The sequence below is a fragment of the Natator depressus genome, chromosome 8 (assembly GCF_965152275.1).
Source record: "Natator depressus isolate rNatDep1 chromosome 8, rNatDep2.hap1, whole genome shotgun sequence".
In the NCBI taxonomy this organism is placed as follows: Eukaryota; Metazoa; Chordata; order Testudines; family Cheloniidae; genus Natator; species Natator depressus.
In genome coordinates, this window is record NC_134241.1 from 94759075 (window position 1) to 94777593 (window position 18519).

Sequence of the window (18519 nt, forward strand, 5' to 3'; positions counted from 1 at the left end):
ATATCCCCCTCTTTTGTAGAATATGCACAGAAATATATAAAGAAGGGTCCTGTTTATGAAATAATAGAGAATAGGGTGGTTTATGAAATACAGTTCTCTATACTTTTATTTTCAGATCACTAAACTATTGTAGAGTAGTAGTCATTCAGACTTGATGAGCCATTTGTATAAATTGGTACAACTATTGCAAGATCTTGTTCACCCTGGAGATAATAAACACCACACAGTATAGTGTAATCTCCACAGCATTATGACATGGTTTTAAAAAGAAAAGTAGATAATCTTAGAATTCAGCATACATTAACAGTCTAACAGCACCAATTATCATGTAATTGTAAGCCTTGCTAACAGAAGGTCATGAGGTTTAGGCACTCTTGCTCAGGTCCATTACATTTTTTGCCCATGGATAGGCAAAACTGAATTTCCCTTCAGTATATGGAGTTGGAGCAAGATTCCATTAAAGTCTTTGAACTCAATCATTTTGCATATGGCTATGTGACCTCAGTCACATGCATTGCATTTAGCAAATAGCATTTACATTCCTGGAGGAAGTCAAGGGCTACTGACAAATAATGACAATTCTACCAATAAGGATGATTTATCCCTTAGGAGGGATTGAGACACTAATTGTTCACACTTCTGTAGCAATTTAGGTCATATCTGCCATGTAAAATCTGTGGCTACTGAAGAATTAATGAGATGATGACATCACAAAAGTCTTAAAGCTGAGCAAATGGTAGGGGATATTTTTAGTTAGATCATTTAAAATGCTAATTTATTTGTGCTTGCTAACAGCTGTTTAACCAGGGACGACCAGACTTGATATTCCTGATATTTTTAAGGTAAAAATGTGCAGGAGAAAATACATTGCTATGACCACTTTACACCACTCTCGCAGTGTAAAGGATCCTCCTACCTCAGGGCCTCTTTACATTGCCGGAGTGGCATGAAGTGGGCCTAGTGCAAACAAGAATGAGGACTAAAGGGTTTCCTCCCCACAAAACCAGCAGTGGAAACACTCAGTCTACCCTCCACCAGCTCAGACTACCCTCCTGAGATGTGAGCCTTGTAAAATGTCCCCGTTTCTTTCCCCCACTTTGAGGTTGTGGTGGTAGCTTGAGGACTGGGGAAGAAGAATTGTGTTAGTGGATAGCAGGAAAGTAAAGTTAATGTCTGTAGGGGTGAAAGCCTTACAGGAGAGGGAGTGGGGTGGCTGGATAGGGCTCTCCTGTGTGGAATTTTTTGTATTATCCTGGCTCTGTGGCAAGGAGGTGAGAGGAGAACAGGGATGGTTTTGTGAATGAAGGAGTTTAGAAGGGTTGTATCCTGTGAGGTGGGATCAGACACATGCAGCGGCTTTAAGGGTTTCACTTTACAAGTAGTTGGTTTTCTGGAGTGTGATTGTAGTGTATGATAGAATTTAGCAAATTGGTTCCAAAAACAAAACAGAAAAGGATAATTCTTTAAAAAACTATTGCAGATCATTTTTATTTTAATAGTTCTTTCTTTCTTGCATGTTAAAGGGCCAACCCCTGTCGAAGGCAGTGAGATCACATGAGTAAGGCAAGTAAGATTTGGCCCATTATTAGAATAGTTGTGGGAAACAAACAAGCCTCTACTATTTAGAGGATGGAACTAAATACCAACACCTTTTTTATAATAGTTCCTGGGACCAGAAAAATGTATCCTTCATTGTTTGTGGATTCCACTGGGACTACTCCTCATTTATAATAGAATACACAAGTCAGTGTTTTATTCTCCTTTAAAAGCACTAAAACCCAATAACAAGAAACAGATATCTCTGAAAGCAGAAAACATTTTCAGTGGAGGTAGCCAAGAACCCATCATAATTTATCACAGTGTTATGGATCTGAGCACGCAAAAGGGGCATCAGTACATCTGTCCAAAGAAAGAACAATGTACAGGTGCGGGGCTGAGGTTTATGTAACAAAGAAAAACAGTAATTAAAAGCATCTGGATTTGAATCCCAAGTCATTTATCTCATTGTAGAAAATGTGAACAGAGTTCATTTATAATCATATCCAGATAGGCTTATCCTGGTTTTAGCAAAATTAGCATTAAAGTGGCCTCACTTCTGCAATATTTGGCTAAGAAAAATGTAGCATCTGATTGCTGATAGAGCACTGACGTTTTCCTGACTGTACCGAGATGTAGGTGAACATTTATTTAATATTACATTTTTCTAAAATAGGTGGATTGACATTTATGATGTCACTTTGATAGTGTCTTCCGTCTGAGCGTCTAAAAGCAAGCACTAACAAATAAAGATACCGGCCGCAGAGATGTGGTGTAAGTGATACAGTCTCAAATTAAGAAATAATAATGCTACAGGGAGAAAAGAGAGATTACATGAGTTACTCAGGAAGCCTTTGACTGAGCGGTGATTAGAACCCAAGTTTTTTGACTTCCAGTCACGTGCTGTAACCACTAGTTAATGTTTTCTGTGATAGTCGGAGGAACAGAATATTTAGTCTCTGTAAACCTGATATTCTTGTAGCTTTTTAGCAAATTCAGTGGTTTAGTAGTAAGCCATACAAAGAGAATGCATGACAGCTTGTCCTGAAGTTAAAAATCAGACAATCATGTCATTGCAGGGCTGGAAGGGACCTTGAGAGGTTTTCCAATCCGGCCCTCTATGCTGAGCAACTAAGGGCCAGATTTTTAAAGATATTCAGGTGCCTAGTAGGGTTTTCAAGAGCCCACAATGGTTGGTATTCCTTAGCCTCTTTTTAAAGATATGTCATGGAGGTTAATTTACTTGCAAGGTCACACTGCATGCTCATGACAAACCAGGGCCTCTGACTTCCAGTGTCCCACTCTCAATACAACCAGTGTCCCAACAACAAGAAAATGGAAACACACTGGAATAACTTGCAATCCCAGAGCAGAGCCTCAGTCTATGTAAAATGTGCAACATGTTACAGCCCAGTAATTTGTTTGCTCATCATTTGTGGGAAAGGATAATAAAATGCAATGATGCCCAGCAAGGTGAGCTACAATGAAGGATTTATTATAGAGGTGGAAAAGGATTCCATGCATTTCAGAGAACTAGCCAAAGACACCTGGCAGTGATTAGTGCAAGGTTCACCAAACTTCAGATAGTCTGTTGTTGGTTTTTTTTTTTTTAAATGGTATAACTGTTTCCTGAGCATGTGCTGACAGAAATTCCCATAGGGCAAGACCCAGAACAGAAACACGTGGCAAGAGATTGGGTGCTATCCAAAGACCAGATTAGCAGAGCTTTACACATCATTTTTAATATATAGGAAGAGATGAAAATCAGTGTTAACTCCCCCCTCCCCCCCAAAAAAATATATCTCCTGATTCTGGAACTGAATTGCACATTCTCATAATATAAGTAACAAAATTGTTGAGCAGGCAAGGTTTTATGAATGAAACAGTTGGAATGAGGAATTTTATGGTAGCACCTGGTTTCACTGAAATCTATCAGCTTTTGAAACTAAATATAACATTGTGCCTCTAACCAGAGCACTATACAGAATCTTTCCTTCAGATTAGTATGTGGTAGATACAATTATCAAAGTCAATATTTTGCAGTGTGGTATTAGACTGGACTTGAGAAGCAGCTTTGAAGTCCAGTCTAATTGCACAATATACACAAGAATTTATTTGAGATAAAGTACAGACATTTCACTCTGGATCTGATCTGGTTCCCACTGAGCTCAATGGGAAAAGGATTGGGGCCTATTGTCTAGCAGAGGAATCTGCCAGTCAAGATATTCTATCAAAAAACCCAACAGTGAGCCACTGTTCATATTGAAAACATCCATGCCTTCAATATTTCTATGCTGTGGTTAGATTTCATCCTCAATTATTATGATTCAAAAAGTATCCTAGGTTGAAGTGAATTTCATTGTTTTTCAGTTCCCTGCAAGTAGTTTCCTATTAAGCATATTGTGCTGTATTTTCAGTATTCAGGAACAGATTAGAAAGATTATCTGAGTAATGGACCATGAAGAAGGTTGCCTTAAAATGGCTAAAAATATAGCTTTATTATTTGCTGTTCTGTAGAATTTGTCCAAGAAGAGTTTTCGAACAGAGTGTGACTAAAGCAAAATATAAAGGCCATTTCTTATTCAGGCTACAGCAATATGGTTAAATTCGGGGGGGTATATATCCCTGTCTTCTCAGAAGGTTTTGAAAAATCTATTTGGCTGTATATTTATTCTTGGTTCTGTACAGTTGAATAGGTTCTAGATAAACTCTTATGTAGTAATAACATTGAGACAAAGAGATTTAGTGTAAATTGTGGGAATAATACAAAGTTGTATATGCACCCCCAGCTACCCAAATGGGGATAGACCAAAGACAGAAAGACAGGACAAATAATGCAAACATACCAAATACCATAGCTATATTTGATGCATATGAAGTGTCTAACAAAGGGATGTCTGTTAACTCATGAGACACCTAGAGACAGAGCCCTGTGCAGGGCTATTTTTTTAATCCTGCTCCCGCATTGTTTGTTGAATTTTTATCCCGCTCCTGCTATTATGGCAATGTGGTGGGGTGACTGCCCCACGCAGGCAAGGTTAAGGCTAGCCTTGGAGAGGCTGTGCAGAACCCAGCCAGTCAAGAAAGCATTTATTGGGAGAGCCAAGCAGGAGAAGGCTTGCTGGAGCAGCCCATATATAAAGGGCTGCTCAGCAGAGCAAGGGGCAGTCTCTTCCTGGAGGGCAAAGGGGAAGGACTGTCTGCCGAGGAGTACCAGAGATACTTTAGGGCTGGGCCGGGTAGCGGAGCAATAGGTGAGCTCTTGGCTGACCATGGCCCAACTGAGACCCTGAAGCAAGGGCAGGGAAGGTGCTAAGGCTACGGGGGAAGTGGCCCAGGGAATGTAGGCAGTGGGAATAGGAGGAGGGGCAATAACTGGCTGCCAGCTATAGATTTCCTGGGCCAGAAGCCAGAGTAGCAGGCGGGCCTGGGTCCCCCCACCTTTACCCCTACTTGCCAATGAGGAGAGTGGCCTAAATCCAGACTGCAGTTTGCCCCTGAAGCCAGGGGCTAGACAAGAGACTGCAGTTGGCCACTGAGGCAAGTGCAAGAACTAAGGACCACCTGTCCCACCAAAAGTGGGAAGACAGCGGGCTGGGGCACAGCTGGAGGGCCGTGTCCCAAAGAGGACACCGCAGTCTGAGAGCGACGCGGGTCCAGATGGTGGAGGAAGTGGAAGTAACGGCAAGTGAATCACTGCTAGTAAAAGACACCCTGGTGGTCAAAGAGAGCTAATTCCCAGCACAGCCAGCAGGAGTCACCGCAGCAGTGAGTCGGAACCACTATTGGCAGGGAGACCTGCAGGACCCCAGTCCTGCTGCAGGGCTTTACCTACACACTTCACTAAAGGGTATCTCATAGTTCAACCTGAACCGTATATCACAACAATCAAAAGTATATTCTGTGGAAACAAATTTAATTGAAAGTTCTGCAGCATTCTTAATGAGGATTTCTTTTTCTGTGAGATATTCATAGATGCATTTAACTTTACAAAACGAGAGAGCTATCGTGTTGCCTAAAACTAGAAGGGATCTTAAGACACAAGATACCTTATGTAATTTCAAGCTCATGGAAAGGAATTAATTTGTTAATTTTCCTTTTAAGCAGACCTGAATTTACAGGTGATACAGAATATCTCTTCATGAACTACACTAGATGTGTTGTCTGAGTGTGTGGTCCTTATATAATGCATTGGCTAAGTCCCCATGATCATAGCTGATCCACCCTGAGATGGGTCTGCTACTTTTACTCAGAACTAAAGGAGTTAGGTCCAGATTTTTAAAGCTGATTAGTCATTGCTGTGCTCAGCTGCCACCTAGCCAGTTATTCCTCATTTTTATTTCTGCATTTGCTTTTTTCTTCCGACGTGTAGTACTTCGCACTTATCTTTATTGAATTTCATCTTGTTGATTTCAGACTAATTCTCCAATTTCTCAAGGTCATCTTGAATTCTAATTCTTTCCTGTAAAGTGCTTGCAATCCCTCCCATCTTGGTATCATCCGCAGATTTTATAAGCATACTCTCCACTCCATTATCCAAGGCATTAAGGAAAATATTGATGACTACTGGACCCAGGACAGACCCCCAGGTTACCCTACATCCTCCCAATTTGATGGCAAACTCTTGATAATGACTCTTTGAACACAGTCTTTCGACCAGTTGTGCATGCACTTTACAGTAATTTAACCTACGCTGTATTTCCCTAATTTGCTTATGAGACGGTCATGTGGGACTGTGAAAAAAGTCTTACAAAATCAAGATATGTCATGTCTACAGCTTCCCCCCATCCACTAGGCCGGTAACCCAGTGAAAGAAGGAAATTAGGTTGGTTTGGCATGATTTCTTCTTGACATATCTATGGTGGCTGTTACTTAATCCTCTAGGTACTTACAAATTGATTGTCTAATTATTCGTTCTAGTATCTTTCTTGGGTATCATAGTTAGGCAGACTGGTCTATAATTTCCTGTGTCCTCTTTGTTCCTCTTTTTAAAGATATGTACTATGTTTGCCCTTCTCCAGTCTCCTGGGACCTCACTTGTCCTTCATGAGTTCTCAAAGATAATCACTAATGGTTTTGAGATTGCTTCAGCTAGTTCTTAAGTATCCTGTTGTGAATTTCATCATACCTTCATGAATGAATATATCTAACTTATCTAAGTAATCTTTATCCTGTTCTTTCCCTGGTCTGGCTTGTGCTCCTTCCCTCTTGTTAATTGTGTTGAGCGTCTGGTCACATTTATACTGGAGCAAAATAGGCAATGAACACCTGGGCCTTCTTGCTGTCATCCGTTATTAGCTCTCCCTCCCTGCTAAGTAAAGGACCTACACTTCCCTTTGTCTTTCTCTTGCTCCTAATGTATTTCTAGAACCTCTTATTGCCTTTCATGTCCCTTCGTAGGTGTAACTCATTTTGTGAGTTTGGCTTTCTGATTTTGTCCCTACGTTTGTGCTATTCTATTGTACTTAGCAAATTGTCCACGTTTTCACTTTCTGAAGGATTCCTTTACATTACAAGGTCATTAAAGAGCTCTGGTTGAAACCATAGTTGCCTCTTACTAGTCTTCCTGTCTTTCCTTCACTGGGATAGTTTGCTGTTGTTCCTTAAATATTGTTTCTTTGAGACACTGCCAGCGGTTCTGAGCTTGTTTCTCCCTTAAAATCTCCAAGATACAGCTTTGCTGTACACACACACAGTCCAGCAGACTGATAGAAATGTGTTTTTTAGCTTAACTGCTCCATAAGAGAAGACGGACATATCTGGAGAGAACACCCACACTGAAAGGGAGAAAATTAGGTATTTTACACAAAATGGATATAGCAAGAAAAGTGCTCCCACCCTAGCAGTGACTTTGTCATCACAATCCTCAGTTTTAGGCTGTGAATTAAACTTTGGAGGGCGGGGGGGTTCCTGTTCTAAAAATATGTTCTGTTGGCACTTCATCTGCCTCTGGGTTGTTAAAAATAGGAGACTAGAAACGGTCTTATTCTCCCTTAGCCTGGGCTCCAGTTCTCATCTCTGCCCTTGTTCTCTTTCACCAAATTTCAGCCTCCTCAATTTCCCTGATTCAGACTCTCTTCTCTTAGTTCTCTCATCCTTAACTCATGTTTCCGGTGGTTCAGTTAGTTCATTTCCACAGTTTTGGTCTTGTCTACTGGCTGAATCTCTATAATTAAATGTGTTCCTGGTTGTCTTCTTCAAAGACCTCCTGCTCCTGATTGCCCTGAGCTTCATTGTGGATGATTGACTAGCTGCATGTTTATCCTCTGGATTTTGACTGTGATGGAATTAAAGAAGACAATGCTGGGTTTATTGTTTGGGTCATGGCACTCTGCTGTGGAAATAGTTTTTCATTGTTCACTGTTACGTGTGTCGCCTGCTCACAAACCACTCTATGATCCTTCTCAGCTCTACAGCCTGCAGACCTACCCTCCAGGCACAGACTTGGCTTCCATGCCTTGCCCACCCTCATCACATGCAGTGGAACTGTTGTGTTTCTGATGCATTTTGGCCCTTTCATGGCACCAGAGGGGGCCAAAGGATTTTATCCACAATGTGTACAATCATGTTAGTTCAAATCTGTAAATATGGAATGAAAGGTGCTACGTTAAAATGTAAGATTCTTATAATTGCATCCCTAAATTGTTGATTGCCTGTTGATGAATCTTTAGATGAGGAACACATTGGATGTGCAATATCAGATCAAATCTCTGGTCCATCAAATCTAGTATTGTGTCTCCACCTGTAGCCAATACTTGATGCTTCAGAGGGAGTGTTGGGGGGGGGGCAGATCATATTACCTGGTCAATTGTGCAATATCCTAAAGTGGGTGGAATTCTTCCATGACCTCTTGAGGTGATCAGTTTGCATCCTGAAGCACAAGAGTTTACTACCCATTATTTAGCATGTATAGGAGTAAATGTAATCTTTGGACATAAAATTATTTAACCCCTCTTTAAATCTACCTGCAGTATTTGATTCTATGTCCTCTTGTAGTTACGAATTCCACAGACTGACTACATGCTGTGTGCAGAAATAGTTCATTTTGTTTTAAATTTACCTGCCATTTACTTTGCTAAGTGGCTTGTTCTCATTTTATGGGACTGTGTGGAAAGAAGGGACTAGATTCTTTATTGTACCATTAATAATCTTAAATACTACAAGTAAGTCTTCTTCTCCTTTGAAGGGTATGTAATCCTAGTTTTTGCAGCCTCTCTTATAAGAAATCCCTGCTATGCTGCTCTGTGGCTCTTCTCCAGATGTTTTCACTCTCCACTCTCTTTTTATGTTGAGGCAACCAAACCTGAATAAAATACTTCCAATTTTACTATACTTTGACATAACATCCTTATGTGCCCTGGATACTTTATGCATCCAAGCATACAATTTTCTTTTCCATTTGCCACTTCAATGAGCCATTAACAATAATTACAAAACCTCTTATCACCACCACCTTGTCTCGGTCCCTCAAAAAGATCATACAAGTTTAGAAGCTAGCAGCATCTGTAAGAAATTCAAAATATTTTTGCTAAACAGCTTACACTTATCCAAGTTTAATTTAGTTTGTCATCATGTTGTCCAATTTCCCAGCATACTCAAATGCATTCAGTGTCTCGGAATCCTCTATGGGTTTTGACTGAGCAGAGCAACTTAAGTGTGATCACAAAATTAATTGTTCACTTCTTCCTCTCAATCACTAATAAAGGTATTAAATGGCATAGGCAGATAACAAATACTACAAGAAAATAGTAAAGCACTGAAGATACAGTTCCAGTTCCATGAAACTTATGGTTTTAGTGGAGAGACAATATAAACCAAAGAGTTACAGGATGACCAGAGGGAGGTTATCATAATGTGTTTCAGGGTGTGTCGTTCTGGCTTATTTTTTATTTAATGGTGTGTATCAGAATTTCTGATTTAGGTGGGTTACCCTAAGTGCTCAGATACTATAGTGATGCACAAGTATAAGCACCAATATCAAATAGAATCTATAGGCTCAGAGGATGGGGTTTTAAGGAAGAATTTGAATGGAGAGAGGGTGGTGGATTGGTGCACCAGGGATTACGGAAATTCAGACATCAGTATGGATGAAGGCACGAACACAAGAGTGGGAAATGGATAAAAAGGGAGTAGTTAGGTGGAAGACTTGGACAGAACATGAGTAGTAAGACGTGAGAGCAGAGATGTAGAGAAAGGGGGGAGGGCAGATTAGTGCATTTTTACCATATATTACAGTCTGGTGAATTTGTTGATTATATCTGCAATGTCTGATTTCACTCACCTCTGTCCTGAAATACAGCCCCGCTATGTGAGCCAGAGTAAGCTGCGTTTTAAAAAGCATAATGAATCCATTAGGGACTGGGAAGAAGGCATCCTCTGCCTCCAAATGCAGGAGGAGGTTGTGAGTGGCTGTTTAATTGCTCTGTGGCTGCTTCCACAGTCCATAAGCTGTTATACAGTTCTGGGCTCCTGTGCCCGACATGGGATTGAGTCTGTGGGAATGAGGGCAGGTGATCTATGTAGCCCTGGATTTGCTGACCTGTCCTTTGCCCATCCTCAAAGCCACTCTTAATGCTACAGAAGAGAACATGGGGTGCACAGTCCTTTCACATGTCTTCTCAGCCTACCACAATAGGGTAACAGATCTATGGTGGTTCTTGGACACTTATATCTTGCCCATGAGAAGAGGTGGGGTGGGCAAAAGATTTTACCTTCTCTGAATATAAATATTCAATATAGTCATGGGACCCAATTTTAGTGAATTAGGAGGGATCTGCGTTTTATTTAATATCTACATTAAACGTATATATTAAAAAGCCACAAGATGTCAAATTTGCAGAACTATACAAGCAAAAATTAAACTAAAAAATGTGGTATATACATATTTATTATTAAAATCCAACCCAAAACAAATTGTGGCTATAGTACAGTGTTAACAGGAAGTGTCCAAACTATTAGATCTTGTAGCCGATATGCCTGAGCTACTGCCTGGGAGTTTCTGATGCAAACAGCTGTCCATACTGAGGTCCTTCTTTAAGTAGGTTAATGTTTCTTCTTCTATAGAGAAGCCATCTCTTTTAAAACTGTTTCCTGTAGCTAATGCATAATTTATTTAATCTGTATCTGGAATGATTTCACCTTCACACCAATAGCAGCTGTGCCAAGGCAACATGTTTAGAAGACAAACACTCCAGAGAGATTTAGAAAAGGACACCAGAAGCTTGAAACTGAAAGCTAGGTCCATGAAAAAAATACTCTATCACACATACATACACAGGATTGTGTTTTAGGGTTGATCTTGAATTCTGGGACACTGCAATTAATATTTTGTTAAGAAGAAAAATTCACCTCTGGGTCACTTATTCAAATTTAAACCTAGTCTTAGTGACAGAAAGTTATTCCTTGGCCTAAGGAAAACGAGCTGGAAGGATGCAGGGGATCTTCATTCAGCTAGATGCCCACATCAGAATGAACACCAACTGATACCCTTATTTGCTGTCTTACAATAATGGGGAAAGATTGCAGCATTGTGCCAAGTATTTGGTATTCTGCTAAAGCTGTTCAGACAGGGTGAAATCCACTTCACCCACATGTAACACAAGTTTAGAGAGGTGATTGCAGACCAGCCGGGGAAATTAAACCCCAGCCCACAACACAGGACTTGAATGGGATTGACCTCAGGCTCCAATTATATAGATTACTATACTAGGGCCACTGGATTGCATACATGAGTGGTTTTCAACCTGTGGGCTGCAGACCCCAGGGGATCCTCAGACTGTGTCTAAGGGGTCCGTGAAAGATTGTCGTTACCACAGAACAGTGGTTTTCAGCCTAGGGTCCGGGGAACCCCTGGGGGTCGGCAGACTATGTCTAAGATTTCCAAAGGAGGCCGCACCTCCATTTGAAATTTTGTAGGGGTCCACAAATGAAAAAAGGTTGAAAACTACTGGCATATACAGATGTTCTGTTCCTACCCTCCCACCCCCTTCCCTGTGGAACCAACCGTGGGCTGTAGTGAGCAGACAGCTCTGCCTGGCTGCTCAACCAGTCTCCCCCCAAGAGGCCTGTATGCAGGGGTGAAGTGGTGTTAAGTCACCACTTGGACAATGCCTTCCCCCCCTCTTTTAATAAGCAGAGGATTTCAGTCTCTAACATTCAGTATCACAGCCATTACAGTCACTTACAGAAAAGGGGGGAAAAGTTAAGCATTTATTTAAAAATATAATTACATTCCTCCCACACATTAAATATGTGAACAAGCTATAGAAAACAAAAGAGTTTAGAACAACTGTGTACTTCAAGATTTTCTGTGTCCCTTTAAGACTGAACATTTGGCTTGAAAAGAATCTTGACCCAGGCCATTTAATAACTGCTTTATTTCTTGCCTTCCCTTTTTGCTTAGGGACATGCATGGTTTCGGTGACCCTGTTATGCACTTAATTTCCTTGTTTTTTACTTTAGTGTCTTTTTGCCTAGCTGTTGTTTTTTTTAATTCCCTTTCATAAGTTGTGTCACAATGGTACCTATTGGCACCTTTACTGTTCCTGGGCTGTTGAATTTAGTTATATTTTGATCACTATTATTTCATAGGTTAACTATATTTACTTCTTGAACCAGCTCTTACGTGTTATTTAGGGCTAAGTCAAAAATAGTCTTACCTTTTGTGGGCTACTCCAAGGAGCAATTTTTATGATGTTGAGAAATTGCTTCTCTAAGTCATGTATCATTGTGACATTTGAACAGTGTATGTGGGTAGTTGAAGTCACCCATTATTACAGTTTTATTAGAGTTGGTAGCATCTTCGATCTCCTGCAACAATGTGCAGTCAATATCCTTTTCCTGGTCAGGTGTCAACAGGTAATCTACTAGTATATTTTTATACTTATGCCTTGGGCTAGCCATACAGATTCTACTGAGTGGTTCTTTCCATACAGAAGTTTTGTTTCATTACATTCTATGGAATCTATTAGATGTAATGCGGCTCCTCCCACCTCTATGACTTAATCTGTCCTTTGTTTTCATTTCAGCCTAAGACATTTGAGGTTGGAGGGCAAAGAAAATACAGCATCTACACAGTACAGTAAACTCTAGACAGTATCTGCATTCAAAAGATCAACATTTGAGACTACCAATCTAAAACCAACCGATCATTATTTCTACTGCTGCAATGAAAGCTCAAAAAAACCAGAGGTCTAAATGCCCCAGCAAAACATTTAGATAATTATTGTTAATTTGTAGAATGATAATATAATTCTAATGGGGTTTGCACAGGAGGACCAGATTCTTGATTCTGCTCTCTGCAAAGCAGCAGGTCTCTGGCCATAAGTGGCCAGCAGATCGTTCCGCTGACAGAGGGGATAAAGCCAATTCCCGTGCTGGCTGCCACCTCTGCCCACAGTGGAGAGGACATGCTGGTGGAGAGGGGAAGCATGCTGAAGCTCCACTATGCTCTACCTATTGGTGTAAAGTTCCTTAGGTACCTTATGCCAGTGGTGTAAGGTAAAGCAGCTCCTAGGCTGGGGTGGCAATGCATGATTAGGGAGCCGCAACCAATTGTCTGACTAACCTCCTGTGCCAAGCACATCACGGGGAAGAGGTTTTACATCTGAGGTACAATCACTTCCCTGCCTTCCTCTGGGGCACTGCAGTAGCATACACATGTTTACCCAGGGCTGTGCTTTTGAAGGACAATCTAGACCTCTCTGTTTAAAACTATGCTGTTAGATGAGAAACCATTGAAAACAAGTATGCATCCTTGACTTGTCTAAACTTTTGGGTATAGATGTTTTGCCCCGTTTTAACTAGTAGTGCATTTAGACAATTCCGACTCAGTAGGGAACCTCCTGGGATGAAAGGAGCTCACCATTAGAGCTTGAGTTTCCTCGTATTTTAGAAAGAGGTAAATTTAATATCAAAATAAGATACTCACACCTGACATGCATTTTAGATCCTTATGCCTTGAAAGAGGAGCCTTTTCCGGGGGGGGTGAGGAGAGAGCAGGGGTGAAGCCTCCTTGATAGAAACAAAAATTGAAACCTGAAACTTCTAAGCACTAATATTATAGTTAATGTTGGATGGTTTTCTAAGCACTGCTTTTATAGTATACAAGACTGCTGATGGTTGAGAAGGGCAATAATTTTATAATTTGTACAGTAGTACAATGATTTGCAAGGGTTCTGAGACACAATAAAGAATTACATGTTTAAAGAAAGTTTCCTCTTGCTTTATTTTTTGTACAAATAGAACAAGGGGGAGGCACTATAGATATTAATGAGGTTATCTATTAATTAGACATAATCATGAAGTGCAAAATTCTGCTATTATTTTACTCCCAGATAGATCTATTTGCATCAGTGGTGTAATGGAATTCAGAATTAGATCCTAAGAGATACCTTTTCGTTGTAATACGTGAGAATTTAATCAAGGAATACCTATTAGCATTAAATTAGTCTCTGCCTGTATTTTCAGATCCATTTGTCAGTTAATAAAGTTTTTAATTAAAACTGACTTTTCTTAATTCTGAAGTCAGACAGCTTGACTAATGGTGTCACTTGTGACCCCAGAAGTGTGAACAGCATGGGAAGCCAGTGTAAAAGATTGTAAATTAGTTTCTAATTTGCTTTACTTCTGGCATACAACTGAAAGAAACATTTTATTGTTTATTTTTTTAAAATATCATTTATGTCAACACAAATTGTAAATAAAGTTCTCTGTATTAAATCACTATGGAAATGCTGCCTAGGGACTTTCAAGTGTTTTATTTTCTCATATTGTAATATAAGCTTCTTCTCTTTTCTTGTTCTAGGCTTGCTCCAAATATTCTTTCACCTCTTATCAGTCCTCTGAAAACACTAGTTCCACCTTCCCTATTGCAGAAACATGGTTCATCATCACCACACAGCCAGTCTCCAAATGGGCAACAGTTTTCAGGAATACCAAATAAACCATATGTTCAGTATCAAAACCAATCTGTACAAGAGGGACTGCAAGGTAACTATATTTTGAGTTTTCCCAGCTGCTGTATTCGTGTTTTAATTATTGCAGTATTTGGCAACACTGGCTGACAACATTTCCATGGAAGCTCCTGTTTTTTTTTCAGAGTAGCAGCCGTGTTAGTCTGTTATTTGCAAAAAGAAAAGGAGGACTTGTGCCACCTTAGAGACTAACAAATGTATTTGAGCATAAGTTTTTGTGAGCTACAGCTTTGTTAGTCTCTAAGGTGCCACAAGTACTCCTTTCCTATTTTTTGAGTCACATGGGGCTGGAGTTTTCATCAGTCAGATCAGTACATACATTACCTACTTATAATGGGGACAAATTATAATCCGTAATAAAGCTGTGCATTTATATAGCACCTTTCATTAGAGGATCTCAAAGTATTTTGCAAGCACATATTAATTACATCCCAAAATACCTCTGATTTAAAGACACTTTAAAAGATTTAACTCTGGATCACCCTTGAAGCTGTAACTGTTTAGTCTATCAGTCTCTGTAGTATTTAGGAAGCTTTAAAATGCATCGTTTATACAATAGACTATAATAGCACTTTCTGGCATTGTACCCATTTAGTATGGTTCGAGTACTACAGAGACAGGAGGTCTTGAGTTCTAATCCTAATTTTGTCACGATCTTGTGTAGTTTAGGCAAATTATTTATCCTCTGCATTTGAATTTCCCAGTCTTTAAAATGGGGATGATGCTTATTTTCCTACCCCAAAGTTGTCTTGTGGGGGATTAGTGTGTCTACAATGTTTTGAAGGTATACATTGACACTTAATATTATCACAGATTATTGTGGTAATGGAAGCTTGGATATTTAGATAACATGTTATATAATCCATATACTATATTGCTTACGTATGGTAAATATTCATCATATTACAGATGTGCAGGACAGCTGTCTGGTTGCAAGTATAACCAAGCATATAAGTATACCCGGGCAGATAACCAGATTCTCAACTCAGTTCACAATTGTACCATTGTTTGAATAAGGCATTTTTCAGAAACGCACAGTTTCATGTATGATAAATGTAGCAAGTGGGCAAAATGACTTGCCTGCTATTCTTTGAATGTTTTAAGGCCAAGTTTTTATAAAGTTTGAAAAAACAAGATTCTGATATAAGCCCAATGGCAGCGTACATCTCTAATACATAGATATTTACCTCCCTTTCCCTCTTGGTGTCCAGGTAGTATTTTAACCTCTAGACTGGGTCAAGTACCATAAATACTCTAAAATTGCTTGATTAGTTTTTGCTATTTGGACTTTGTGTGAAAGGCAAAAGCATGTTATATTAAATGATTTGTGTCAAAGAAAAAAACTCACTAAACCTGATGCTCAACAGATTATTCAATTTTAAAATGACTAACTCTGAGAGCGGAAAAGTGGTAGATTTATGGTAGCATATAATCATATATGATTGTTATTATAATGAGCTAAATAACTACAAACCACAAGAGGACAGATTAGCAGCTCATTATAATGACAGAAACAAATGCATAGACTGAACAAGTTTTGAACCACGTAAATAAATTGACTTTATTCCTTAGAGAAAACCACATTTCCCATTTCAGCAAACCATTTCTTTCTGACTGCTGTGTTGTGTGGTTTTGAAAAAGGCAATAATTTTCCACTTTAACCAAATTTTGAATTATTATTATAATTTCATTATGAAAAAGTTCTAAAATCAATTCTGAGTAATAGCCTTTGAAACCAATTAATCTGTAACCCATACTTGGGCTTAAATTTACTTGACGTCTTTGTTTCAGTTCTCTAATGGCAGCTTTTTAAATGGGAATCTTTTAGTCAAGTTTGTTATATTTTTACTGTAAAAAAGGAAATTCTAAATATCATGATCTGTAAAACCAGTCAGTCTTTATAGAAGCACGTTAATGTTGAGAATTGCTATGGGTTGTCGATAATGAGAAGAATGATAAACCACAGTATTTGTGTCTTTAGCTAGTTACAGTAAAGTCACATGGAAATTATTATACACTGAAAGAATTTGGCAAGCAAACAGCATACTGCATTTATTTATATCTGACATGATTTCTTGTCAGAGATTTTATGGAATTTGAAGAGCTTGGATTTATTTGCACATACATTTAAATAACATGATGTATATGAGTTGTAGTTTAATAGACATATTCCAGTCATTTGCTCATTACATCATTCATTTAAAAAGCGCTTCGGGTTTTTTAGGTTATGGCTTGGGGAAATAGAGGCAAGCAATGTGTTTTCTGATGTGGTTAACTACAGCTATTTTGTCACAAATGATTTCAAAGCAAAATTGGAGCTAAATGTTATATTTGGAACGCAGTTTATTCCTTTATTAACTGTTATACTTCTACATTTACTGTACATAAAACATTTAACAGCGATCATTTAAACTGACAGGCATTTGGTAAATTCTTCAATTGGAACTTAACCTCAGAAAATTTGATTTAAATTAGATAAATAGAAAGAAAACCATTTGGAAAAATATCAGCAGAGCTCCCATTGCCAAATGGGTACTACCCTTCTGCACGCTTAGAACAGGAAAATTTCTACGAAAAAATAATTCTTGCATGCTTCTTATTTTAGCTGCTTAAGAGATTTTTTTTTTTAAGAATCTTTAAAAATGTTCCATGTTTAATTTGTGTTGAGCCATATGTGGTTGTTAATTGAACCATAGTTATAGGATTTAAACCTCATCTTAGCTCCTAAATACTACTCTGTATTGTACTGAGAGACAGTTCCATGTAGAATTAAAGCTTTTCTTAGAACTTAAAGGAATCAGACTAAAATGGAATGAACGAAAAGAACCTTTCTTACAAAAAAAATTTAAAAATTATATATTACATGAAGACCCTGTCTTAGTATTTCCAAAGCAATTAAAGTACAATGCCCATAAACAGTACGTTTCATTTCCTGAGGTTGCCTAAAATAGTCTTATTCAAAATCTCATTCATTTATGACATGTCTTATTTGGCTACCGCACACATTGTTACAGAGGTTCCTTTGCACTAGTACATATGCAAATGTAAGCTAAACACTCATATTGTCCCAGTTGTAGTGCTACTGAAACCAACTCCTGGACTAGCAGATTTACTTTCAAACCAGTTTCGCTTTCATCTGTGGTCTAATGACTGCTTTTTAGCAACACTTGACATTCACCCAAGCTGGTGATTAACTTCCCTTTATTATCAGTATGAAAGATCGCCAAGGGATTTGAGCCCCTAAAAATATTTGCTGGCCTTCTGAGCCATTCCAGCTTGCTGATCTGGCCACTCAGAGGAAAGAATAGTTTGTTGCAAAAGCCAACCCATCTTCCTACCAAAGGAAGGTATCTCTCTGTATCAGAGGATTGCACAACTACCTGGCAGGAAGTGGCCCTACCATGTTGCAAAACCTGTCACCAGGGGGCATAGGGGAGTTCTCATCTGAGAAAGGGCCCTCAGAGTGGTAGTGGTGATGCTGAATGAAGTGAAGAAATATGAAACCGTTATTTCAGTCATCATGGGTGGGGGTGGGGGCTTCTGAAAGCTTTAAAAAAAAAACCCACCTGCCTCAGGGCAGAGATGAATGGATGTCAATGAGCTTCCTGCCTTCCATATCTTCTAATTCCCAGGAGACTCTGTCTACCCACTTGGGGCCACACATCCTATGGATGTTACTGCAGGTGGTTTGGCTGAGCTGATGAAGAGTGAGAAGGACTATTATACTGATAGTAATTTAACCTTTCTTTTTCTCACATCTCCCCTACGCATGCTCGGAGACCCTTCTCAGTGAGACCAATCACACATTTTGAGAAACACTGATCTAGAGTATAGAAAAAGCCTGTCAAAATCTCACTCATGTATAGACATAAAATTGACTTTGCTGTCCTGCATCATTTAGCATTTATCATATCCATGTTTAAGTGTCAGGAAAATCTGACTTTCTCATAAATTAAATTGTGTATGTGCAAATCAAGTGCATTAGCTACAACTGTAGTTGCTTACAATT

At 39.2% G+C, this 18519-nt stretch overlaps 1 protein-coding gene across 1 annotated transcript in view; it reads left to right on the forward strand.

Moving 5' to 3' along the window:
- GLIS1 (GLIS family zinc finger 1) overlaps window positions 1-18519 on the forward strand; it is a 266617-nt gene that overhangs the window by 240176 nt on the left and 7922 nt on the right. Inside the window, exon 9 of the mRNA XM_074961708.1 lies at window positions 14342-14526. Coding sequence (XP_074817809.1) covers window positions 14342-14526 — 185 coding nt within the window. The remainder of the gene's footprint in view (window positions 1-14341; window positions 14527-18519) is intronic.